Source organism: Cynocephalus volans, chromosome 11 (assembly GCF_027409185.1).
Source record: "Cynocephalus volans isolate mCynVol1 chromosome 11, mCynVol1.pri, whole genome shotgun sequence".
In the NCBI taxonomy this organism is placed as follows: domain Eukaryota; kingdom Metazoa; phylum Chordata; class Mammalia; order Dermoptera; family Cynocephalidae; genus Cynocephalus; species Cynocephalus volans.
In genome coordinates, this window is record NC_084470.1 from 110,179,413 (window position 1) to 110,194,851 (window position 15,439).

Genomic DNA, 15,439 nt, shown 5'->3' on the forward strand with positions numbered 1-15,439 from the left:
TATTCTTTATTATACATGGCACATTTCTTAAATTATACTGAATAATAAAAGTAACCTGCATTTGCTTTATTTCAATTTTTAAAATGTAAAAGATATTCTTATTCAAAAGAGTGGATTGGTATAGTTTATACAGTTACATAATACAACAGGGAAGTAATTAGAAATGATTTTTTTTCCAATTTGTGGAATGTAACTATTGTCTTTTTTTCTTTTTATTTCAGATATTCAATATTTCTTAGACACTGCCCTGTCACCATATACCTCATATTCCTATTACATCCAGACCACCAATGTGCATGGTTCAACAAGGAGTGCAGCTGTCATCTATAGGACAAAACCTGGGGTCCCAGAGGGAAACTTGAACTTAAATTATGTCCTTCCTATTAGGTCAGACTCTGTGACACTTACCTGGACTGCCCTCTCAAATCATTCTGGTCCTATAGAGAAATATATTTTGTCCTGTGCTCCTTTGGTTGACATTCAGCCATGTGTTCCCTATGAAGGTCATGATACCTCAGCTACCGTCTGGAACCTGGTTCCCTTCACCAAGTACAATTTTTCTGTACAGGCATGTACTAGTGGGGGCTGTTTACACAGCTTGCCCATGACAGTGACCACAGCCCAGGCCCCTCCCCAAAGGATGAGTCCACCTGAGGTGCAGAAAATCAGTTCCACAGAACTTCATGTAGAGTGGTCTCCACCAATGCAACCAAATGGTAAGAATTCAAGGTCTAGATTTCCCCCTCTTGGGCAAGACAGAATGAGAATCTACACATTTGGAATTGTGCAGAAAGAGTGTGGCAAGTGTGCTCATTTTTATACTGTGTGATGCAATAATTGAGAAATAATTTCTGAAGATATAAGACTGTTTGTCCTGGTATCAACAGGGGAACAAGAGTATTTCTTCTAATCTAATAACAAATTCCATTCAATTAAATTGCCTCTTAAAAGGCTAATATTATCTTTGCTCTTAATGACATCTGCTGTAACACAAATGATGTTTATAATTTAAAACTCACTTATGAAATGCATTATATTTGACTGTGTCACAAGTTAGGGCACCCATAGCAGTAAATTTTCTTTTTTAAACAAGAAAAGGGTATAAAATAATACAAAAAATGTGTATGTAGGCTAGCTGACTCCATTAAGTTATTTTTTGTGTTCATACAACTGAACCCTTGGTTAGATAGGCCAGACACACATTTATAGATTTTTAGTAACTTGTATCATGTACATATTATGGCAAAATCTTTCCTTAGGCTTTCTAAGTTACTTCAAAAACTGGGTAGAAATTAACTATAATATTTATGCAAGCAGTGCTTATGTTAAACAGATATTTAAATTAAAATCCCCCAGTTTGAAAATATACAAATTGGAGGTACAATGATAAAATTCTCAAAAAGAATTAGCCATTTTTAGTAGAAATTATGACCATCTATGCTGAAAATGATTGCATTCACCTATGATAAATTAGAGCTATTTTGAGTTTGTACACTATCCCTTTTGGTTTGTTTCCTCCATGAATATCCCTTTAATAGCATTTCATACATTTATCTGTCCATCATTTTGTTGTCTTTTATAAGCACCTGTCATCTAGATTACTAAACTACTACATCTAGATTACTCAAGAAATTGACAGGTAATCTAGTTAGAATAATAATGGAAAGTCAGCACTTTTTAGCTGACTGTCTCCACCTCACCCCCCAAAAAGCCCTTTTTTCTGATGAGTACATTCGTTCGTTGTTTAAACTTTCTAGGAATAATTATAAGATATGAACTATACATGAAAAGATTGGCATCTACTGAAGAAACCACATCTGAAGAAAGTCGAGTGTTCCAGAGCAGTGGCTGGCTCAGTCCTCACCCATTTGCAGGATCAGCCAATGAAAATGCATTAAAGCCTCCCCAAACAAGTACAACTATCACTGGCTTGGAGCCATACACCAAATACGAGTTTAGGGTCTTAGCTGTGAATATGGCTGGCAGCGTGTCTTCTGCCTCGATCTCAGGGAGAACGGGAGAAGCAGGTAAAGATCAATGCTTTGAACTCTACTTTTAAAGCCTCTGAATGAAAGCTCTGTTTCAAATTAAAGTACATTTTGAAAAACAAAAATTATAAACTTACATGGACCAAAGAAAAAATTAATATATGAGTCAGTTACATAAACAACTCAAGGTCATAATGTACTTGCAGTAGGTTTTAAGGGGAAAAAAGTAATTGCTTTAGCTATTAATGAATGGAAGGAAAATGACTTAACCAAAGTGATAGCCTTTTGGGAATGTTCGCTGACATTAGCCTTTGGTTTCCAGTTCTGAAGTGGGCTGGCCACATGACTCCTCTTGCTCCATATTCAGCATAATTTATGTTCAATGAAAGGGATAACTCTTACCAATTTCACAAATCTGTTTTTGCTTTCACTTATCTTTCCAAAACAGATAGTATAGGTACTAGATTGTACATAATGAGAGAATCCTGCCCATCAAAATCTGTTATTCACAAGTATCCTTATAAGCGGTTGGCCTTACGGTAAGGAAGAAGAGCAAAGAGATTTAATATTTTTAAGGTATCTTCATTAAGACAAATGAGATATTTTTAATCATCCACCTTATTCTTTACATTAAAAACACTTCAAATTTCATGAGCCTTTAAAAAAAAATACAGTTTTGTTATGCTTTGAATCTATAGATATCCATAGAAACCCAAGTCCTGGTCTAAATCTGATCTGTCAGGACTGTGGAGATTGAGCGTAGCTTTAGGTTGATATCCAAGGGAATCATTTCATGAATAAAATGTGCATTGTGCTTGAGCATCTCTTAATGACTACTGGACATCTTGGACAAGTAATAGTGCCACGATAGCACAAGTGATGAGCCATGTCTTCTGGAAGGGAAAATCAAGGTCAGAAATAAAAGGTAATGAGTAAAACTGCAATACTGGCCCCTCATAATCTTATGGGTCACTGGCTAATGAAAGTACGGTGAGGTCCTTTGATGATACATACACCTGTGGCTAGCACATTTAAAATCCATATTAAGATCTCAAGGATGGCGGGGAGGGGAATGTGTGTGTGCATATACCCTGAACATTTCAATCGAGATTTATTGAAAACTTTGAAATTTCTTTGAGGTTATTTAGAACATTTTAGATTTACCCCTTTGTGAGGAGTAGTATTCTCCCGGCTACATCGGTTTGACCCAGTGAAATATTCCTTACATGAGAAATCCAGTACATCATTCTGCATTGTTCCAAACTTTGTGAACTGAGGCATATTCTATTTTTGTCACTTCTTTCAAATATTCATAAGGTCTGTGGTTTTCTACCCAATTCTCCACTAGTTACGTTTAAGAACACAAGCAAATTCCTATAAGATTTTTTATTTTTTAAATGGAAAATATCTTAATTGGTAATATGAAGATGGAGAACATTCTTGCAGATAACATTAATGTTATATACACTAGTATATTCTCCTATTGTTTTTAAATCAGAATATTCTGTAAGGTCCAGGGTATTTCAGAAACTAAAGTAAATGCATGAATTCAGTGTGAAAACGTAGTGGGTCAGCATGTGTTGTTCTGACATTGTTGTTTCTGTTGTCTGTGGCAGCGCCTGTGTTCATGGTCCCACCTTCAGTCTTTCCCCTCTCGTCCTACGCTCTCATTGTCTCCTGGGAGAAGCCAGCAGACCATGTTACAAGAGGAAAAGTTGTGGAGTATAACATCAACATGATTTCTGAGCAATTACCTCAATCTGTTCCAGTGGTGTTTTCACAGGTAAAGTTATTTTCAATATCCTTTCAGAACTGAATTATATCTTCATTTTGACATTTTCCATGTTTGCAGAATTCTGTGACAGAATTCTCCCTGTGAATTCATTAAATGGGGCGTTTTGTTTCTTAGCATAATATTATGTGTATAAGACTCTATGTATATCACTTATTTTTTCTAATATAGGCATATGTTGAAAAAAGGGTATAATTTTGTTTCCTACGACCTGCTTTTTCCACTTATCGTATGTCTGTAAATATTTCTCAAGAGGTTGACTTTCAGTAGCCATGTACTGTCACGTTATTGGACACATAAAAATGTATTTAAACAGTCCACAGTTAGTTGATGTTTATGTTGCATTAATTCTTTAGGAAATATAAGAACATTTTATATGTACATTTTATGCATATTTCCATTTCCTTAGAAAAATATCTGAAGAATGGAATTTATCATAGCTTATATCAAAATTTATGAATATTCAGGGTTTTGGATATACCAGTTACATATTGTCTTGTAATAATTCATACTCCTACTAGCAGTAATGAGAATAATAATAATAGCTAATGGTTACTGAGGCTTTACTGTGTACATGGACTACATCATTTGATACACATAACAGTCCTGGAGGATGAGAGGCTCTTGGTCTCTTAAGTTTGTGGTGTGGGGGCTGATACACACGCTAATAGCCCATTTTACCACCATTGGGGCAGCTGGCACAGAGGCTGGCTGATGTGAACTGGATGAGTCATTCTGTGTTCCTGGCTGTTTAGTGCCTCTTTTGAGGGAGATGCATGAGATAAAAAGATCTTCACACTTCATGACTACTCCAGTAGGTCTATTCACATGCTTCTTTCCCAGACTTCCTACTTCCTGATCTTCCAGTTGTTCTTCTTTCATGCCTGTGACTGTAGAGCCAAGTGGCTGCCATATTGTCCAGGTATCTTTCACCTTGAGAAACTTCTCTTTCCACACAAAAATGGGTGACCAGCTGTACTGCCCGAAATTCTCTCTACTGAGATGGTTTCTTCTTCCTGCTGTTTTTTTGTTGTGAGTGATTATTATTCATGGAATAGGACTACATTACACTTTGTAAACTAGCTGTCATTCAACAGGGTAAGAAAATAAATCTTTTTTTTTTTAAGCCCTTCCTCGTGGCTGAATTATGTTGCTTTATTCTTTTTATGCTGTTTCCCTCACAAATACCTATCTTTCTAATTCTAATTCAATGAAGTGAAGTCAAAGGTAGCAGAGCAAAGTCCACAGTTTCACCTTCTCAATAATTAAATTGTTTCCGAACTGCCCTGAGTGTTTCTTGTTATAATTTTGGTAAATAAATAGCCAAGATGTCCAGAAAAAGACCACTGCAAAAATAACTTACAGAAGCTTTGCCTAAGAATGTGGGAGGAAAAATACATAGAATTAATGATAATATCAATGTAGGATTTCAAGCTTCTATTTCCTATTTAAAGACTTACCTATGGAAAATTTTCAAGCAGATAAATCTTATAGGACATATAAATTGGCTCTATAATGATAAAGACAAAGTCTATCTGACTGATAATTTTATATGCCTTAAGCTATGGGGCAAATTATGTCTTTTTAAAATCATGTAATTTATAACAACCATATGTAGAAAAGTAAAAACCTATCAAAATTAACATTAGTTTATAATTTCTATTTCTCATTGCATTTCATGTTCTTGCTACAAAGAGTATTTTGTTTAAAAAAATTATTTAACTTTCTAAATTAAATAAGAAATATCTGAATGTCCTTTATCCTAACAACAATCTATTTTCTAAAAATGTATACTAAATCTCACCAGGATTGCTCTAAATAGGATGAATTTTGTTACAATATTCAGTAAATTTATCTCATTTTAAAGTCTTATTTTTCTTAGAAAATCTTAAATCACATTGTACAGTATTGAAAAGTTTATAGCTTTAATACCTCAATAATCATTTTAGAATTAGTGAAATAGAGAATAATTAGGTGTTTGATGTTAGTTCTAAATGTAATTGCAAAAAAGTCACAAAAGTTTTAAATTGTTCCTAGATTTTTAGAATCTTTGAGTCCACCTTTACTTCTGAACAATGGTTTCTAAACTCTATATTCAATACGAGGGTACTTCAAAAAGGTCGTGGAAAGATTTGTATTATCTTTTAATTCTATTTTCCATGAACTTTTTGAAATATCCTTGTATTACAATCACACTGCTTTTTGGAGCTACTCAGTTTATGAAATTTTGCAGTCAATACCAAGACAAATATTTCAAATGAATTTTATTGTCTCTTAAAGGGAAAATATCTAGCAAATTACTCCAAGTGTTAATAAACTTGAAAATGACCTGTATTTATATTTATGAAAGATTATTTTATTTAAATATATATCAATAGCCCTAAGAAAATTATTTTGTACTTACGGTTGGTGTCATCTTGTCTGTTTTAACATTTTTTCTAAATATAGTTTTTGTGGCCTTTGTATTCACAGCCTAAGCAAGTTTACATGGTTGCTTTTGATCAATTCTAGTTATAATGATAGGACCAGTTCTCAGTATTGGTGGCTTAATTACTTGTTTACAGACTACAGAGTTTCTCTCAATCTCCTTTGCTCAAATCTGCTATTTTTATTTGAAATTATAAGATAAAAACAATATTATAAAAAGTATAACTGTTTGATCTAATCTGTATTTGCATAAGGAAGATAACTGAGAATTGACCTCATACGGAAGTTCAGTAATATGCTTAATTTTTTTTTTCCTTTTTCTTTTGTGGCTTCTTTTTTTTTTTTTTTAAGAAAATGGTAAGATTGACTTAATATAGTGACATCTTTCTCATGAAATAGCATAAGCATTACTGTACTGGGTTACTTTTGGCCAAGTCCCATGGTTTGTTTGGATTTTTTCACAATAACAATGACAGTGTCACCATCTTTATTTCTACCATTGGTGACAATAACCATACCACCATGCTGCTTTATGAGGCAATAACTTGGTTTTCTCATTTATCCACTCAGGAACTGGATTATTACCTCATAAAACAGTGTGATCGTACAATTATCAATTAAATCCTGGCTTGTTGAGACTCTTAAAAAAAAAATCCCTTTTCCTAATAGTAGTTGGCAATAATTCCCTCTGTCTGGATGCATGGAACTTTGACTGCCAAGGTTATAGTTTTTGCACTGATTATCTATTATCTGATTTTTCTTTTCTTTTTTTCTCCTTGAAGCTGTTATACACTGCTAAATCCCAAGAACTGGCCTATGTTGTAAGAGGTCTGAAACCTTATAGGATATACAAGTTTACTATTTCTCTCTGCAATTCAATTGGTTGTGTAACCAGTGCTTCAGGAGCAGGACAAACTTTAGCAGCAGGTAAGCAAGTTTTAACGGAAATGAAAAATTTATTGTGTATTTATAAACAAATACCTTCAAAGCTCAATGTCTTCTCTGCTTGGGATTATTTGTCTTTTCTGCTTTCTCCTGCTCCCTCACTAACCCTGATTGCTACCACCTTGACATTTTTAAACAAAAAAACAAGTTTAAGAAGTGCCGAGGAGCTATGAATTGCAACTGAGTCATAATAAGAAATATATTTAGATGCAGAGTGACTCTAGGGCTTAGCTACTAAGTCCTAGTGGTATCCTGACAACTGAGAGAAACATTTATGAGGCTTCTTATGAGGACCTCAAGATACTTCTTCCCTCAGTCCTGACTGTTTTTGTGGAATTGGGTCTACCCACTCCTGCCCCATGGGGACCTCCAGGAATTACTGGGTTGCCCTGGTGTTATATTTTGCCTTTATTGGATAGGCTGTTGTTTGCTTATTATTTTATTTATAATTAGTTAGAAGTTTCTAAGTTTATAAGATTTAAATTAAAGTCTTATTATCAGGTATAATCTTAGTAAGAGAGGTTCATATAATCTTTGCTTGCTTCACTTTGATTTATACTAACCTGATTATATGTGTTACTAACAGCTATGTAACCCAATTACTTAGCATTTTGTATACCTTCAAATCAGTGTTTTTCTGTCAACAATCCAACAAAGCTTAGTTTCTTTGTGTTCTTTAAACAAGTGTTCAGATGTAAGGAAGTTAAGGCATTCCTAGATGAATTACATATATAGTGAAAACATATTTAGCTATAAAGATGTTTCCTAGACATCCTCCCTAAATGTCTTCACCTTATTATTAATAGGTCCAATTCTATATTTTTCCCCTAGTTCTTCAAGAACTTATTTAGCTCAGATTATCTTAAGTAATTTACTTTTCCAAATTTTCCATCAGTGCAAACTCTGAAATCCCAATAAATTATGGTTTATTATCTCTATGACTGAACTCTCTGTATTTGTATACATTTAATCTATATCTCACATGCATACATTTATGGAGTACTTAACTTGTACAAAACACCATTTTCCTATACGACTATTTATTTATTTTTGTATACTCTATTATTAAAGGGTAACTGAATACGGATAACACAGGACTCTGTCTCCTTTAGGAAAAATGACACAATTTTGAGGATTAAAGAGTAAAAATTAAAAGAGAAATCAGTCTTGAAGCCTGGAAAAAGTGAAAACTAAGACTTAACACAAGCCAAAGATTGGCCTAAGGTATAGCGAAGAATAGAGAAACCCAACCTTCTGAGCAGAGCTAGAATCACAGCCTCTCAGAGTTGCAAGACACTTCAAAGTCATCTAGTGTGACTGTGTAGCCAATGTTAATATATTCTTTGTGACATTTCACCTGCGTGTTTGTCTCACCTATGTTTGATACTTTTAGTGGTAAGGGAACCACTACCTCTCAAACAAATCCATACCATCGTTAAAAACCTCTTTTGAAAAGTGATTTCTTATATCGATTGAAAATATCTCCCAGTGGCCTCTACTCAACATTCTGATTCTACTTCTTTGGGGGCTGTCACCAGTCTAATTTATCTTCTTCATGACATCACTTCCAATAACATTTCAAGAACAATACATCCACCCAAATCTTTTGTCCCTCAGGCTTCATATGATGGTGCCTCCCATATGTACCTCATGTGCAACAGAGTATAGCACTATTAATAGTACAGTTTCTGTAGATGAGATCTGGTCTGTCTTTTCATAGACACAAACAAACTAAAGGAACTAAAGGGAGACATGCCAGTCCCTAGAGACTAGATGGACTCTGGAGATGGAAAGAGAAAATCAGGAAAGAGGTCTGCACAACAGAATCTCCCTGCTGTATGCATCAGTGAAAACATCTCTGCTGATATTATCCTCACTGGTTGCAGCAATGAGATCCTATTGCACAGAAGGCAATATTTCTGAGTGCTCTGTGTGGCTCCTATTTTAGTTACTGGTGAGGAAGCTTAAGGCAACTCCTGTCTACTGGAAAGTTTATGAAGTAAAGCTAATCAAAGTCCCCTGAATCATCTCTCTAACTTTTTATCCTTGAACAATAGAACTTGGAAACTTCTTATGTTCTCTAAAATCTATGAGATGTGAAAGTTAATTGACATTTTAAAAAAAGAGTTTATTCATAAATTTAAAGGAAGAAATGATAAACCAGAATGCTAGGGTTTGAATTTGGGCTCTGCCGTTTACTAGCTGTGTGACTTTGGGTAAATTATCTTACCTCTGTACCTTACTTGTCCAATTTATAAATAAGGATAACCTATTTTGTAGAATTTTTATGAAAATTAAAAAGAGTTAATACATGTAAAATTTTGAATGCAGTTCCATCACAGAATAAATTCTCAGTAAAAAATTTATCATCATTATCATCAGAATACTGTACTATAAAACACTTTTTTATCAGTCACAGTGTAAATGTTATAAAATTGTTAATGTTATCAAAATCAAGAAGAGTTAACTTTACAACTCTGGTTGTATAACATTATTATAACATATATGTAACAATGGAGTATCCTAAAACTACGAATTGTATTGCAAAAATAAACTTTAGGAGGATGTAAAATGAATAAGCATTATTTTTTATTTCTGAAAAAAATATATCATTCACAATTAAAATGTGCATTTTAAAACTTTGCTTAAAAACTAAAGATTTCAAATTTGCTTTTTGCAATGTAGAGTTAATAATGTACCCTAAAGTAACAATACTACATTGCATTGTGAATGCTGAATTCAGTAAGCACCTATGGAGAGCTTCCTTTTTAAAGCACTGTGAGGAGTTCAAAGATAATTTACACACAGTGTGTGGGTTAACTAGTTGACATCTAACAGGTAGAATTAACACCATGTGGGCATGTGCTAACGGCTGTGGGAAAGGTTAAAAGAAAGCTATGGGAATGCAGAAAATGAGGTAGATGGCTTTGATTTGGGAGTCTAGGAAATTATCTCTTTCAGTGTCATTTGAGATGGACTATAAAGGGATGGTAAAGATTTTTGCAGGTATTTACTGAACATATACCATGCGCTAGTCACTGTTTTAGAGGTTGGCACTGTTCCAGGTACTGATGTGATGAGTGCTGGTATTTATGAAGACCTCTCTGGCAGTGGAGTATAGAATAGAATGGAAAAGAGGGTATGAATGGAGTCTAGTAGATTTTTCTAGGAGGTAATGAAGGAGTAAATCAGATGAGTAGAAGTGAAGATTGAAAGACAGGAGTGAAGTGGCATCGAGGAGGAGAAATCGACACACTAAGAAGAGGGAAAAATTGACTATGACAGTAAATATGATAGGCCACGGTGGTGTCATTAAATAAAATGGAAAAGATAAAGAAAGAACATATGGGAGAAATAAACCCATGAGTTTGAGTTTGATCTTTTGATGGAAACACATCCATGACAATTATAACCAGCCAGCAGCAAAAAAATGCAAATCTGGAGCTTAAAAATGATGCAGGTTGTGTAATCAACTGCATAGAGATGGGAGCTAAAGCTACAGATGATAACAAATTAGTGAAGACCCAGGACATACAAAATACAAGTTCAAAGAGAACTTCTCAGTAAATGCTTACCTTTTGGGAGCAAGAGAAAAGGAGGCATGAAGGCAACAGAGAAATGGCCTTCGGTAAACAACTAAGAGATCAGTATCAGAAAAGTCAAGGGAAGAGAGAATTCTAGAAGGGGAATGTTGTGTTTAGTGTCATATGCTGTCAGAAGAGCAAGAGAAATGTGAACCAAAAGGAATGTGGGGTCACTAGTGGCCCTCTGGGGAGCACTGTGATTAGCATGGTTGGAGCAGAAGCTGGAACATAAAGGATTGAGCAGTGGCAGGAGAAGATGTAATGGTAAATTTCAGACATGTTGTTCTTTGTTCTTTATAAAAATTTTCTTACTATCCAATTTTCATTTTTTTAAAAGAAAAATTGTATTAACTTTTGCTTCCATGTGAAATCCTCTCTTTTCTGAAGGAAAACTTACTTTAGTCTTTTTCTAGGAAGAAAAAAAAAAGTGTTTATTTCTTAGTCCCTTAATATATTTTGTCAAACTACCTGACTCTTCACCTGCCAAGCAGAAAATCAAATCATTTACATGACAAAATTAGGAAAAATAATTTTTGCTTATAGTTTGATTTATTATAAAAATACACCATTTTCAGTGTGTTCAGATCAGTGAGAAGGAACTTATTTGTTTTTATTTGAATACAAGAAAAATCCACCAGTTATAGATCCAATATCCTTCTTGCATCCTTTATTTTCAGTAGATAAGTAAGTTTTTTAAAAAACTTTCCCAAGATTAAACATCTGGATGGAACTCATAGACATTAAGTTGTAGAAATAAACAATGAGAAGATCAGACCTTTTGAATGGTCAACAAATTTGCTGTAGGCAAGGAACAAAAGTCGACTTGCAGCTTTATGATTCTTCCTGCTCTGTTTCTTCTAGTAGTAACATTGTAATGTGGAGGATGTGTATTACTCCAAGGAATTCCAATGGATTTGTGGAAAACGTAACTCAAGTCTGATATACTGCTATGAGTTCATTGTCAGAGGTCAAAAGAGGATAGTAACCATTCAAAAATTTTGAAAAAGAGCATAATAAATTAGTGGTATTTAGCCTTTTAGAAGCAATGAATCATGAAAAGATGTTTCCTCCTAAAATCTGTTGCAAAACTAAAAGATCCTTGTAAAGATTTATCTGGCTGTTTCATTAAAAAGCTGGAGAATTATAATTGGCTCTCTTTTGTTTTAAATATTTTTTTCAATTAAGTATATGATTAGAATGGATGTGTTTCGTGCAGAATATTGTATTGCTCCTCCTTTAGTTTTGGTGTCTATGACAAAATCTGAGAACAGATTTGAGGGAGGTATTCTCCCAGGAGCAGGTGCATCTCTTTCCATTGCAAAATCTTCAAGCAGTGTCATCGGTGGCTTTGGACTTGCTTCTGAGTGTATAATGGTAATGAGTTGATGAGCTGGGCCATCTTAAAATCCTCATTATATTTTTCTTTGATTGCCCTTTTAATCTAGAAAATTTGTACATTTCCACCCTTTGCATATTAAGTCTAGTTTAAACATTTCTTATGAGAAATTCCTTTTGCAGACCCATTCCTGAAGGAACAGTATGATATTTCCTTCGCCTGTCGTGAATTGACCTCCACATGACAAGCTTAGAAGTGCCCGTTTCGCGTTAAGCAAGTAATTAGCAGTGCATTAAGTTTTCTGTCTGAATCCAAAGTAAAATGTATAGGCTGCTTGCTGCTGGGTTGAAACACACATTGTTTTGCATGCAGGTACATAAGTCTTTTCTTTGTGACTAGGACCCAGAGTGATTAAACAAGTGCTCTTAATATGTTAATTTATAATTTTAATTACAACCATCTTGTATATATAGTCATTAGTGAATACTAATATAAATATTTTCTACCTTTTTATTCATAACGCATAAACCAATCATCCAGTTACTTCTCTGAGGTTGCCTGTTTTCATTTCATAATACAATCTTTGTTCTTAGTTATGAATGCATTTTGTTCGTTCCTGTCTTGAATAATCCCTCATTAAGCTAGTCACTTTCTGCTCCATGCTAAAAAGGAAAAATTATCATGCAAATGTGGCATGCCATATTAAAAAGCACATTACCAAACACTTTTGTTGCTGTCCTTCAATTAGTTTCCCTTCTTTGAATTTAATTCCATTTGTTGTTAAACTAGTGACTTGATGTATGGACTCATGAATCTGAGGCTGCTGCCAAGAAGGTGGGGGGAAAAAATCAAAGCCTCTTCGAACTGCTGCAGAGGCAAGCTGAAATGAATTTGCTTCACCTTTGACAAGAACACTTGAACAGCACTGGAATCTTCTGATGATTCAACTGGGCTAATTATCCAATTATTTATTTCAAGAATAAAGGCACCGTTTTACAATTAGAGAAGTGTAAAGCAGTCTGAGAAATTTGGTAATGACAGATGACTTAAGTAACTTCTAAGATAAACAGTATCTGTGCAAAAACTTGTCCTGCCAAGTGTTTTCCAGGCAGCACTTCTTGTGTCTGAGCCTCAGTGAAATTCTCAGTACACTGAAGATTTTTGTTTGTTTTGCTCTTTCAACAGAAATTATTTTACACTTGTAACCAACATGTCAGATTTCCATGGCTCTAAAGCAGTGTTTAAGTAGTATTTCTCTTGATTAAAAGCTTTTGGTTCAAAGCAATACTTTTTAATTGCCTAATGATATAAGTCAGTTCTTAGGAAAGAACCGCACATTTAGGAGTTCATTTGCAATATAACTGAAAAATTCATTGCATGGCAGTAAAACAATTTACTGTTAATTACAAGGAGAAGAATTTGCTGTAGCATGCTCACAGATTGCCATGAATCATGCAGCACTCCTAGAGATTTATAACAGATGTGTAAGTGGGATGAATTAGCAGGGTTTAATAACAGAGACACAAATCATGCAGACTTCAAGGAGCTTTAATTGATATACTAGAATGTGACGGGCATGAATCACTCAGCCATTCAACAGCACTGTAACATATGGTCAGCTCAATATGCTGCATCTTAAATCGGTTGGTGAGTCGTTGGTTGTCCCATATGGTGGAAGCAATATATTTTTCATGATTAAAAAAAATGCATCCATTTTTTAAAGAAATATGATTGCAAAGCATGTTTGTTATTGAACAGTCACCTGAATGCCAAACTGAATTGTTTTTTCTTTTCTTTTCTTTTTTTTTAATGATTTTTTAAACATGGCAGCTTCCCAAAATAAATAGGGGCTACTACTTGTAATACCAGATCGCTGGAGGCATTAGGAGAACCAAATCAGTGCTTGTTGGCACACTTGACCCACAGCAAGCCTATAGAAAACACAGCTGATGATGGCTGTGATTGTCAGGGAAATCCTTCAGATTGAGGCAAAGCAAACAAAATGAAAGGATGATGTCATTTTCAGAGAAGTTCAGGAATGCCCAGATTTGCAAGTAGAACAAAATGAATCGAATGGGAGATCTTTACTTAGCAGGCTAAAAAAGTGGCTGTGATAATACCATGACCCCTAATGTAACAATTGGATGTAACATTTTATACGAACTTCTTAATTAAATGTTCAGTCCTTCAGGAGCATTCAAAAAGAAACACTGGCAGATCATCACACAAAGGGTAACACCAGTTCCATCACATTATTGAGGAATTAGTTCAGTGTGTGAAAACAGGTATCCTGGTTGGCAGCCGGTAACTGGTAGCGTGCAAACATGTTTTTATTGGAACTGGGATCTGGCAGCTTTCAGAAAAGCTTTTGCAGCATTAGTAAACCTGACAGACTTGAAAAAGGAATATTGCTGCCTTAGAACTATGGCTGCCAGAATTTTAATGTCAACAATTAAAATTTATTTTGATCCTTACCTAGTGTTTATTACTGTTTGTATACACAACAGACCTTACTAATACAGAGATGCACTATTAGATGGAATTACCATCTGTTCAGAGTGAAATGCTGGCATCTGTCTTAGATGCTAAAACTAAAATGATATTATTTCTAACAAAACAAAATTAACTGCTTTTTACTCACTAACTTCCATTTTGAGTGTGTGGATATACCCAAGGAAAAGACTTGTTCGTAAATACGTAATGACCTCTGTCTTCAGGTCCGTATTTAGATATGTCAGTTTAATAAGGGCTCTACTGGCCTTTTTGGCATGTAGAAATGGCATGCAGAAATCACAGTTTTAAAACCCTGTTTTAGCTTTATAATGTACTAAAACTATGTATCCTATAATAAGGTATTAAAACAACACAATTAAAATATGTAAAAATTGACTGAATCAGAGAGACTCTAGTATGCAAAATATTTTGGTAGATTTGCCCTAACAGGCTGCAAGGAAAGAAATTAAATAGGCAAAAATTTGTTAGAACAAATTTGCTATAAGTCCCACAGTGACACCTTTAGGAAAATATAAACTGTATCTCTTCTGTTAGACTATTTTAAATTTTCTCGCACACTGACATATATAAAACATTTATATTCAGCACTTCCTCCTCCTCTTTTTTTTTTTTAAGCATAAGTATCCTATTAAAAATGTCTCTAGCTTTTTGAAGTTATAGAATTTGGAGGATCAAGGACAGTGGTAGTTTCCATACTGATGTCAGACCAGTGATGCCACTTTCTGAGAAGCCAGACTTCAATTCTATATATCACAAAATAATAAATTGTGTCACACCAGCATTTAATGCATGTACACAGTGCATTAACTGTAACTGTAGTACATTTATTTGTGCTGGAGGAGACTTGAAAATG

General features: G+C 34.4%; 1 protein-coding gene across 1 annotated transcript in view; it reads left to right on the forward strand.

Moving 5' to 3' along the window:
* The window catches only part of USH2A (usherin), a 763,885-nt gene that overhangs the window by 214,843 nt on the left and 533,603 nt on the right, over positions 1-15,439 (forward strand). The window contains exons 16-19 of the mRNA XM_063114845.1: positions 222-716; positions 1,758-2,027; positions 3,605-3,771; positions 6,990-7,134. Coding sequence (XP_062970915.1) covers positions 222-716; positions 1,758-2,027; positions 3,605-3,771; positions 6,990-7,134 — 1,077 coding nt within the window. The remainder of the gene's footprint in view (positions 1-221; positions 717-1,757; positions 2,028-3,604; positions 3,772-6,989; positions 7,135-15,439) is intronic.